We start from the raw sequence: 12,456 nt of genomic DNA, 5'->3' as shown, positions 1-12,456 counted from the left end.
AATAGTTTTCTGTGTTCATAGTGGTTGTTTTATTTCTTCTTCTTCTTTTTTTACTTTCATGGTCTCTATCAGTAGTTAGTAAAAGTAACACTATCTGTGTGCCAGTGATCTAGGCACAGTGACAGATGGAGTCCAGTTCAGGGTTAACAGTGGGACTGAAATGTTTCCTTTCTTCTTCCTCATTTAGCTTTGGACGCTGGTCAGGTTGGTCTGGCGCTATCCTACGCCCTCACGCTCATGGGGATGTTCCAGTGGTGCGTCAGGCAAAGTGCTGAAGTTGAAAATATGGTGATGTTACCTTTTAGCCTTTTCCTTAACCTTAAATGACATAAAGGCAATTATTATGTAAAAAAAACTCTTAAAACTTTTTTACATCATAGCTAACAGGGTTTGTTAGATCCTTCCAGCATCTGTTTAACATTTATTTAAAATAAAATATATACATCTTTTGTCAGTGTTATGTATGCCACGTCAGCTGGTTTTATATTCATCACAAGCTGTCTTCAAATTTAATCCATGTCTCTGTAGGAGGGAGTTTCTGACATCCTGCAGAAGATACAGCTTATTTCTTAGAGGCTTGTTTACATTTGTTATTTAATAGTTTAAGAATTTAGTATTTTTGAGGTTTATTTGTTCAATTAATTTAATTATTCCCCACCATCTCCATTTTAGAATGTCTCCTTGTATGTGTTGAATGCCTGAACTTACCGATGGCCCTTCTTTTGGAAGGTGCTATCAAAGGTGTCAAGTTCGGTTTGTGTAGGAGGCCTTGGAGAAGGAAATGGCAACCCACTCCAGTGTTCTTGCCTGGAGAATCCCAGGGACACAGAGCCTGGTGGGCTACCGTCTCTGGGGTCACACAGAGTCGGACACGACTGAAACGACTTAGCAGCAGCAGCAGTCAATATGTAAATTGCTTCCTTTTTTGAATATTTTCATTTTCTCCTAAAGAGAGAAAAATGATGAAACTGAAATTTGTCTGTTTCACTCTCTAATAGAATAGAAAGTAGCTAATTATTAAAATGAGATGTAGTGACCATCCAGTTCTATTCATCTACAACAGATGATCCTTCTCTAGCAAAATATTAGTAATGATTTCTGTCCATACATACTGTTTTCATTGACAAGTATGTCAATGCAAATAAGTTTTAAAAACATATATGAAAATTGGGTCACATAGAGTATTCAATTTCTCTAGGTCATTTAGTCTTTATATAACGTTGAACATGGTAGCCATGATAAATGTGCTACAAGACAATGAAAAGGTTACACATCATCGTAGTACTTCTGTCTTTTGTAGATGCTAAGACCTGAGGTATTGTTAACTATAGAAATGCAGATATAAAGATACAAAAGCAGAAGTTTCATTTATAACCTGGTATCCGTTACAAAGACCCTCTGTTCCTAACTCGTGTGATGTCCTATGTTTCAGATGATTTCAGTAGAAAGGGTGATCGAGTATACAGATCTGGAAAAGGAAGCGCCCTGGGAATACCAAAAACGCCCGCTGCCGTCCTGGCCCCATGAAGGCGTGATCATCTTTGACAACGTGAACTTCTCATATAGCCTAGATGGGCCTCTGGTATTGAAGCACCTGACAGCACTCATTAAATCAAAAGAAAAGGTTTGCTTCAGCCACTTTGTTCTGTAATAGTTTCCCTGTGAACATTTAGCCCTGCATCTGCTATTGGCTTCCTGAGCGGTGTGTCGGGGGGAAGTCTTTTCATCCTATGTGCGTGAAGATTCGATCAGTCTGTCGGTGGGAACCAGGGCAGGCTCTTGGAAAAGAGACTTAGTGAGAGTCGACAAGGTGGTAGGAACCTCTTCCCTGCCTACCTCGTGCCCCACCTCCCCTCTAGCTTCAGGTTCTGATGTTCACATACTCCCAGCACTCAGGTCGTCTGTAGGCTCTCCCAAAGCTTGCTGTCCTCCCGGCTCCCACTGCACATGCTGCCCTCCTCCTCAGAGACCCTTCCCCTCGGCACCTGCCCGATGAACGGCTCCTCATTTTCTGAGCTGACTCTAGCGCATCTGCTTCTGCAAGACACTCAGTTCTTCCTCAGTGTCTTACGTCTAAAGAAAGTGACAGGCGAATGGATAAACAAATGTGGTGTATCCTCACAGTGAAACATTCAGCCTGAAAAAGGAAGAAAATCCCGATCTCGGGACATCAGGTTAAATGATAATATGGCAGACACAAAAGACACCAGTACTGTGGGATTCCACTTACTTGGGATTTCCTAGAGTACTCAGATCCATACAGAAAGAAAATCGGATGGTGGTTGCCATGACCTGAGCGAGGGGGATTGGTTGTTGTTGTATAATGTATACAGAGTTTCAGTTTTACAAGGAAAATATTCTGGAGGGACAACAAAGTGAACGCGCTTAACACTAAACGTAAAAATGGCTAAGTTGGTAAGTGTTACGTTATCTGTACTTTACCACAGTTAATTGATGGCATCTTTGACACACTTTGTAATTTGGGGTCTGTATCTCACAGATCCCTAATGCTTCTTAAAGATCAGAGAGCATCTTATTTTTATCTCTGTTCCCCCACAAAATTGTATTTTTCAGGGCACACAGAGTGTGCTGAGAGACTCCTCGCTGGGAAAGTGAATGAGTAACACATAGCTGTGAACAACCAAGTAACCAAAACACACACACAGCACAACTGCGTAAATAACCTATTACCTACCGTGTTAAATACTTGGTATTTAACTGCTCTTTAAAACTCTTCCCACCACAGACCCATCTAGTGGACGGGAGCTGTAATTTAATGAATGATACCCTTGTGACGCGAAAGAGTATTCAATTTAACGCCCAAATGATATGCACGGAGAAGCTTCAGTTAGTCACACAGCAAAAGCTGGCTCGTAGGTTGGGAAGGAAGTGAGGTTTGCTTGCTCGCAGACATTGTGTCCACCATATTTCCTGTTGTATACATATTTTCTGTTAATTTACCCATCTTAACTTCCCCCAAATGCCATAAAATATGAATTATCTAAGAAACTGCAATACAGCTACATGCATTCTTCCATCTTAAAATCCCCAAGTCATAGGTCTATCCGAGCTTCTAAAATGTATGTAGGAAAACTGAGTCTGGAGAGTGAATTAAAAACTGCAATAATGTGACTTTTGATCGGTGTCTCAGTCCATTGTCAGTGTCACTGTTAGCGTCATTTCTGTGTTTGGAGATGACACTCGGGCAGTGTGCTCATGAAGTCCTTACACTCTACCTGCGTGCATCCCTGGTTTGCCCACCTGCTCACCTGGCCCAGCCCCCGTCACTCCAGGATGCCCCTTTCGTGCTGGATTTGATTGAGAGCTGGGAATGGGGGGGATGTGGGAATGAGCCAGCCCAGCACAACTGGGGCTTTAATTCTCTTTCTCTCATTTTCTTTGCTGCCCCGATTCCCAGAAGTAAATGGGAAAGATTAATAAAAATTAATTATGCTGCTTTCTAATTCATAGAAGAAATAGTAAGTAAAAATAAAGAACCAAAATGAGGTAAATAGCACCGTAGACTTCCTGAGTAGATTCTGAACACGGGCTGCATTTTTCATTTAGATGATTTTGTGGTTGATTTGATCATTTTAGAAAGTACTGGGCCATTTTAAAGCATTTTCCAGCTCTAGAGGTAGATTGATTTTGGTTTGTTATTTTTTTCTCGCTCGGAGCTATTACTTGGATAATACATTTTTACAGATGCTTACTAGACCTTGCTATAATGTGCAAAAATATTAGTTTCCTACCTTTCTCCTTTTTACATAATATATCCTCAGCAAACCCTCCCCTCACTCCCAGATTGTCCCAGCTTCCTAATTCCTTGCAACTCAGACTGTGTTGCCAGGGCCAGCAGCACCTACAACACCTGGGAGCCTCTCAGAAATGCAGAGTCTCAGGCCCAAAGAGCCCTCTTTTCTCAGCATTGCATTTGAGCAAGACCTCTGTAAAGAGTTTCTCTGAATGTCTTTGGTTTCAGGAATGTAAATTTCAGTGACACTGGTGGCACTCTCCATGGGCAATTCGGAAAACCCATTGGTGACCTGGGAAAGACTTTCAGATGATAGTTTTGATAAGTGAACGGTAGAGATAGCCTGGTCTGGGTTTTATTTGAGTTGTTCTTTTCTTACTTCTCCTCACTAGAGTGTTGAAGTTGCATTCCTATAGCCCTGCACAGCCCTCAGTGTCCCCTGCCACATCTTGGCTATTTACCCAAAGTCTACAAATATCCCAGTTTACACAGATGCATCAGTTTCAGTATAGCGGATAGATATTAATAGCATGGGCTTCCCTGGTGACTCAGTAAAGAACCTGCCTGCAACGCAGGAGACCCAGGTTCAATTCCTGATTTGGGAAAATCCCCTGGAGAATGAAATGGCAACCCACTCCAGTATTCTTGCCTGGAGAATCCCATGGTCAGAGGAATCTGGCAGGCTGCAGCCCATGAGGTCACAACAGGCGAACACAGCTTAGCGACTAAACCACCACCAATATGAGTAGCATAGTAGTCAAGTAGTCAAAATCACTCAGTTGTGTCCGACTCTTGCGACCCTAGGACCTGCCTAGATGCAGAAAGTGTCCCATCTATATTATATAACTCGGGATTTATCATATCGTACAAAATAGGTACAAAGAAAAGCCACTTTTCTTTCTGTTAATGTGTCTAAAGTTAAATTTTTGAAATTGAATTATTGTCTTTACAGACTTAAGGTTTGAAACTTTGGAAGTATTTAATGAGAAACTAAGTCAAGTTACCATAGTATAATCAGTGCTCAAAGTGGTTTGGTTCTTCCCTGTTTTTAAAATTTATTTACAAGTGAGTGAAAAGCACGTCCCCCTCTGTGTGAGTGCGAGCTTGGTGGTGAGGGAGATGATGATGAAGACAAAACACAAACGTCAATAAAGCCAACTTCAGAAGCCCGCAGAGGGGGCACTGCTGGTCACAAGTTGCCAGTGCTGGCTATGCCCTCTGGGCTTGGCTAATATCGTGGACTTCCCAGGTGGCGCTAGTTGTAAAGAATCCACCTGTCAGTGATAGAAATGAAGAGATGCTGGTTTGATCCCTGAGTTGGGAAGATCCCCTGGAGGAGGAAATGGCAATCCACTCCAGTATTCTTGCCTGGAGAATCCCACGGACAGAGGAGCCTGGCGAGCTACAGAGTGTCAGATACGACTGCAGTGACTTAGCACACATGAAAGCATATAATATGCCCCACCAGGGAATATGTAGTCTGCCATCTAATTGGTAAAAAAGATGGATTTCTGCATACATGTTTGAATTCGGACAACTAACCAGTTTTTACAGTGAAGTTTTACTCCCGATCTGCATTTTACATGCATTATATTGAATCTTTGATCTTATTGTTAATGCACTTAATTTCTCTTTGCTTAGATTTTAATAACTTGGCTGATACTTGACACGTATCTTTCCAGGGTTTAATTATAAGTATTAATTGGTTTGTAAAATGTCTTTTGAAGTCCTGAGATGAAAGGTCCCATATAAATAGAAAGTGTTGTTTGTGTTGTTGTTTTTGTTGACCTCATTATGTGTGTTTTGTCTACCTGGCTACTGCCTTTTAAGACACTGAGACTTGGGTTTTAAAATTTTAAGATGTTTCCTTTCAAGACTAGTCATTAGTAAGGTATTTATTATCTGGAAGTGATTTAGTTTGTCTACGAAAGAATACTTCTCTTAACTGAAAGAAATCTGGAAATCTGAATATTTGTTTGTATGTAAGACTTCTGACTTGACTTGTTGACATATCTGCAAAATTGCTCACATAATTCTCAATGTTTAAAATATCTAGACACTAGGAATACAACTAATGTAAAAGTTGAATTCTAATGGAACACTTGGAAAGCTTCTGACTTTTTGCTGATAGTGAGTGGACTGATTCTGTTCTTCGAACCAGGGGTCTTAACCATGGCACATTTGTCATTGTCTGTAATTTTTGGTTTCCACCATCTGGCGCATGCTCCTGTCATCAAGTGGGTAGACTCCATGGCTACTGGTCATCCTACAATTCTCAGGACAGCCTCCCTTCCCCAGCAAAGAATTACCTGACCCCGAATCTCAACAGTGCCACAGTTGAGGAACTAGAGAGACTACACTCAGTAGAACTTTTAAAATTCATCTTCAGCAACTAGGGTTTTTCCTAGGTTTGTTGCATATTGTTAGTTCTTAATCCCTCCTGGATCTCTTTACAGGTTGGCATTGTGGGAAGAACAGGAGCTGGAAAAAGTTCCCTCATCGCTGCCCTTTTTAGATTGTCGGAGCCTGAAGGTAAAATCTGGATTGATAAGATCTTGACAACTGAAATTGGTCTTCATGATTTAAGGAAGAAAATGTCAATTATACCTCAGGTATGCACATCAGAGCATTTTCACATGTTCTTTTTATACACCATCTAAAGTTTAATTTCTTTTGATTTCTTGTTTTGTAGTTGGATGAAAGTGTTGATTCTTTTTCCCCCGGTAGAGCATATTTTTAAGTACAGGTATTTTCACAGATACTTTTTCAGGTATCAGGTTTTTTTGTGTTGTTAGTTTGTTTCTTGTGTGTGTGTATGGTTTAATAACTTTTCCTGATAAGATTTCTGGATTTAAGCTTCTTCAGGTACTACTATTTTGCCCACTGATAAGCACATAATTCTGGGAACACAATTATAAACGGTTTGTTTAACATATGAAAGGTTTCTGTCGGGAAAAACAGGCATCTTAAATGTCTTAATGATGGAATTTTGCTATAGGAAATAAGCTGCGTCTTTAGAGTTGAAGGCTTTCTGTGAAAGTGTAGGACTTTGAGAATTACAGTGTGTATAGATGGACAGGGCAAAGTTTTAGAAATTAGCCGTTAGTAAATGGTTTTAACCAGGTATGCAGTACAGAATAGTGAGGAAAAGCACAGGGCATGGAATTCCATGTCCTGTCCCTTACAAGGCAGCTAACAGTACCACCTCCTCGAGCTGCTGTGAGGACTAAATAGGTAAGTTCGTGTGGATCGATTCACTTAGGCCCAGTACATGGCTTCTGTGTTGGTGGAACATTGAATTAACCATCTCTTCCTGGTTTCTGATTCTTCCTTTTTTTTAACGTCTTAAATATGTATGCTTTTTAAGGAGTGCTTGATTATTTGCATAGTAGACGCTCTTGTCATTCCTTATGTTTCATCCACTTAAAATAATGCAGAGGATGTCTATTGATCAGTTACTGTCCTCCATGTATATAGCCAAGGACAGCATAGACCCTGTGCCTTCATCTTTAATCTGCCCTCTGCTATGATAAACCTGCTGGTTTATTTTTTTATCTTCGGTGTTTTAAAAAAATTCTCTACAATCAGCTGACCATCAAGGAATGCTGAGAAAAATAGCTACCTTTAAGAGAACCATAGAAAAGAGAGATGAAGAGCCAGGCAAATGTGCTTCCTGGAATGCGGGTATAATAAGCTCTGAAATGTTATTAGGAAGCATATAGAACATGGCACCCAAAGGAAGGAGAACATGGACTTGTGTCTTATGACTGTACAACTGTTGCTCCCTGTCCTCTAAAATACCTGGAATTAGTATAAGTCCTTTTGGAATCAAGATATTCTTTTTAGACCACAATGAAATGCCACCTCATACCTCTAAAGATGTCAACAATTTTTAAGAAAAAAAAAAAAAAGAACCGAGTGTTCACAAGGATGTGCAGAAATTAGAATCCTTGTGCATTGCTGGTGTGTGTGCGTGCTGAGTCACTTCAGTCATGTCCAATTCTGTGCGATGCTATGGACTGCAGCCTGCCAGGCTTCTCTGTCCATGGGATTCTGGACAGGAATACTGGAGTGGGTTGCCATGTCTACCTCCAAGGGATCTTCCCAACCCAGGGATCCAACCTGCATCTCTTAAGTCTCCTGCATTGGCAGGTGGATTCTTACCTGAAGTACTTAGAGCAGTCAGTTCTTGGTGGCTGACTTGGTGATTAATGTAGAAAATAAATGTTTCTAGATTCCCACTTTTAAGTTTTGATTTTACCCATCTCTGAAATGGGCCAAATGAGATTAGTTCTAAGACATAATGGGTGTGTCTGTTAAGTACTTTTATGTCCTTGGATAAAAGGATTCAGAAACGTGCCATGTATTACTTTTAATGCTTCTTAATAAGAAAAGGTTGTATGCTTGTGTACATAAAAGAACTCTATAAATAAAGAAATAACGTTAGATGATTCTTGACTCTGCCAATAATGTTTTGGAAGCACATCTGAGCAAAGACTAAACATCCCTTGACATCACCACGTTTTGGTTCTGTTCCATCAGTTTCCACCCTACGTTTGAGCATGCTCTGTGTACACACTCCAGGGAGCGTGCTTACAAAACAGTGCTAAGCTTTGTATCCATGTAGATAATGATCACTAACCATTGTAAACACAGAACTTTATTTTTTCACTCTCTATGTCTTTGTTTTTGAGGCGCAATGCTATTTGATAAAAGAGAATGTTTGTGTAAAGTGTCCCAGGAGATTATTCAGGAGGCAGCCATGGATAGAGCATAGACTGAGTGTCAACAGGAGCCACCTTTTAATTCCTGCTCTGTCTCATAGGACTGTAGAGCCTTGAGGAAGTCACTTGTCTGGAGGTCCAGCGTCCTGGTCCTTGAACCAGGTCTAGAAACTAATGTGACACAGATTTGTTGTGAGATATGACTAAGGACTTCCCTGGTGCTTCAGTGGCTAAGACTCTGCTCTCAGTGCAGGGGGCTCAGGTTCAGTCCCCGTTCAGGAAACTAGGTGTCACATGCCATAACAAAGACCAGGTGCAGCCAAACAAATAAATTAAACAAATACTTTTTTAAAATATGTGGGGTTCCCTGGTGGCTCAGATAGTAAAGAATCTTCCAGCAATGTGGGAGACCTGGGTATAATCCCTGGGTTGGAAAGATCCCCTGGAGAAGGAAATGGCTACCCACCCCAGTACCCTTGCCTGGAGAATCGCGTGGACAGAGGAGCCTGATGGTCCATGAGGTCACAGAGAGTTGGACATGACTGAGTGACTAACACTAAAAATGTAACTTAGATTAGAAAATGTTTGTGGCCCATGGCTGATTCTTGGCACCAGTCAGTCAATAGTAATTATACGTATTCTTAAGAATGAAGGCACTGACCTTTCAGGTGTTATTTCTAAAAGACTAACACATTTTGGAAAGGCTTTGCTCTTTCTTTTCATGTTTTTGTAGTCCTTGGTGATTTGCATTACTTTTATTGCTTATAATGTAAACCACATTGTTTATAGAAATTTAAAGAGCGAAGCAAAATTAAAAAGCAGTGCAGTAGAGTTTTAGTGAAAAGCCTAACTGAAAAATCTATGAAATGTCTTTTCTCCAAGGAGCAAGAGGAAAGAATATCACTTTTTCTCTTAGTTATTGGCTCCCCTCCCACCAGGTTCTTTCCTGACGATCACCCTGTACCCCAGTCATACTTTTCAGTCCCCCACGAAGACTTCTGGCATTTTTCTCAATGCTTTCAACATTCTTGACAGCTGTCTTGCTCTCCTTGAAGACATGACTTCTGTCTCTTATTTCTATTGCTCTAGTTTTTATTGCAGCCCCTGACAAGTTACACAGTATTAATAATAATTCCTAACACTTGTGGAATTCTTAACACACGTTGGCCTCTTTCCTACCCTCTCCTCCTTAATCCTCATAATTCTCTTGTTTTCCTTATCTGAAAGATTTGATAACTGAGGCACTATGAGCTTAACCCACTTAGCAAGTAAGCACCAGAGCCTGAATTTCGTATGTATTTTATGGTGATTCCCAACTCCAGAGCCTGAGCAGCTGATCACCCTGTGAGGACTTCAATACCCTGTTGACTGTCATCCACAGTAGAACTGCTTTGTATTATGATTTCATGTCCACACACACACACACAAAAATTTAAAAGAACATTATTACCCTTTATGCTGCTTTTCACTCCCCATTCTTCTAATTAGCTTTGCTCTTTTTTTAAATGGATTTTAAAACCATCTAGGATATCCATTCTGTTCCAGCTAATATAAAAGATAAAATGACAGTCACAAGGCACAAAATTGACTTTCTGATCCGTGGACTGAGCTTGCAGTTGGATAGATCCTGCCCCTCCCTGTCCCCTGTTGGGCTGGGCTCCTGGTCAGTGTTAATCACTGTTGTTCCAGCTTCACACATCAGCCTTGCACCAGTAGCCCCTTTTGCCAGTAAGGAAACTTGGGTCTTGGGAAGAATAATAAGTTACCCCGAGTCTAATCGCTAATATGAGCCTCTTTGGATGGTTCTTTGTACCTACAGAAAATGGCACAAGGAAATGTTTTCTGTTGAAGAGGGATTCCATGTCAATTCAGTGTTTATGATTGTAGCCCAGAGGTCAGCACAGATCAGCAGCCATCATCTTAATTATGATTAGATTCATTTCCTATATTTAATAGTTTTTCTCTCTGTCAAAGCAAAAGCTTGGTATTTTCTAAACAGCCCCCTCTGCTCTTTTGGTATTTCTGTTCCTTGCGTTTTCTTCAGTAAAGTTGAAGAAGGTGAACCAGAGCTATCTCTTTGACTTCTCCGTGGTTTTCTGGTTTTCTTTCCCTTTTTATCTTGTTGAGAATTAAACTGAAAGAGAAGAGTAGGATATGCTGTTACTAGTAAAGAAATACAACTGGATTCTAGCCTAAAGTAGTCACCCTTTGTTCCTGACACTGAAGTCTTCTTCTTGGAACTGCTCCCTGGAGCTCCTGAAAGAGGACTTTACATGACTTAAATTCTTCTGTCTTTGTTGGCAAACAATGTCCTTTTCTTCTGAATATGGATGATGATTAATTCATTCAGAGGCTCCAGGATCTAAAAAAAAAAAAAAGATGAGGGTACCAAAATTTAAAGTGACTTCAGGTGCTTCTCTTATTCTTGAAACAGGGAGATGAGTTTCCACTTATGAAAAGTCCTCAGATTCGAAAAGAGAACAGAGCTTTAGGACACCAGTAAACAGCAGCAGTAGATACTTTTTTAAAAAAAATTAAATCATAGTTGATTTATGAAGCTTCCCTGGTGGCTCAGTGGTAAAGAATCCGCCTGCCAATGTAGGAGATGCGGGTTCAATCGCTAGGTTGCAAAGATCCCCGGGAGAGGGAGGTGTCAACCCACTCCAGTATTCTTGCCTAGAGAGTTCCATGGACAGGGCAGCCTGGCAAGTTTACAGTCTGTGAGGTCGTGAAAGAGTCAGACACGATTTAGTGATTAAACCACAACAATTGTTAATTTACAGTGTTGTGTTAATTTCTTAGTAGTAGCCACTCATGATAGTCTTAGTTTGGGACTGAAATGATTGTGCTTTATTTTGTCTTGTTTGTTACCGTTTGTACACTTTTTGTCTTGGTCCTGGGTCATTTTAAGCGTTAGAAGTTTAGTAGGTAGGGTTTCTTTGTAGGATTGTTATCCTACAAAGATGACAATCTTTTCTTCCAGCAGCCTATACTAAGACTGCCATTTTTTAGTCTTTCTGTTGTGTCAAGGGTATCACTAAACTAAGTGGTGTGATTCAGCGTGGCCATTTTTGGGTCACACACCTAATATGAACTCGTGTCATATTCATAACGAAGGAAAAAGTTACTGTTGAATATGGCACAAAGGATTACATCTGACTTTAAACCTTGATGAAAAACAGATTGGAAACCGATGCTTCATTTAAAATACTACGTTGTACAAGAGTGTTTGTTCTTCAACTGTACTGTGCCAGCTACTTTTTATTAAGTGAGGTTTAATTCTGTGCCTTCAGAAAAGAAGATTCTTAGCCTAATAAATTTAGTGTATATTTTCATGAAGCTTGTAGGTCCTACCATAAATCTCTGCACTGAAGTGTTCTGCCTGCAGAATAGTTTTACAACACTTATTTATATGGTTATTAACTCTGTTGGTTATAAATGGGTACTTTAATAATAATATCTGTCAGAAATGATCATTAATCTGACCATCGTCTGCCCTCGGAGTATGTGTCTACTGTGAGCACTTGTGTTACCTTTTGAAGATAATATAATGGTTTCGTATTTGGCAAGTGGATGAAAGTAGAGTGAGTAGAAACCAAAATGATCACCACACATAAAATACATTGACATATTTAAACAGACACTGTTCACAAATTGCCTGTTGTCTTTATAGCTTCAATCAGTTAGTGCTCTAGCACATCATTCTTTTCATTCCACAAGTTTTGATTAAAATTTTACTGATTTTGAAATATGTTTTTGACATGTCATGGCAAACAGAAGTATTCTTAGGTACAAAGCAATTGTTTTTCCTCCATTGCTGCTAAATAAACAATAGATGCTGCCAAGTATATCCTCTGAGAGCAACAATATAGACTTAGGTGAGCACCCTTATAGCATTGTGAGATGTTAATTTCTTTTCTTTTTGTGACAGTCAACAGTGAATTGATGATAATTAGCAGAATCCCCCTGAAGCCTATA

At 40.1% G+C, this 12,456-nt stretch overlaps 1 protein-coding gene across 4 annotated transcripts in view; it reads left to right on the top strand.

The window, feature by feature from the left end:
- LOC109566910 (ATP-binding cassette sub-family C member 4) overlaps positions 1–12,456 on the top strand; it is a 184,461-nt gene that overhangs the window by 152,622 nt on the left and 19,383 nt on the right. For all 4 annotated transcript variants that reach the window (XM_019971636.2, XM_019971635.2, XM_019971634.2 and 1 more), the window contains 3 exons: positions 188–288; positions 1,433–1,624; positions 6,211–6,366. In XM_019971636.2, coding sequence (XP_019827195.2) covers positions 188–288; positions 1,433–1,624; positions 6,211–6,366 — 449 coding nt within the window. The remainder of the gene's footprint in view (positions 1–187; positions 289–1,432; positions 1,625–6,210; positions 6,367–12,456) is intronic.

This window comes from Bos indicus, chromosome 12 (assembly GCF_029378745.1).
Source record: "Bos indicus isolate NIAB-ARS_2022 breed Sahiwal x Tharparkar chromosome 12, NIAB-ARS_B.indTharparkar_mat_pri_1.0, whole genome shotgun sequence".
Classification (NCBI taxonomy): Eukaryota; Metazoa; Chordata; class Mammalia; order Artiodactyla; family Bovidae; genus Bos; species Bos indicus.
Note: the sequence above shows the minus strand (reverse complement) of the source record. Positions and strands in the feature narration are given on the sequence as shown.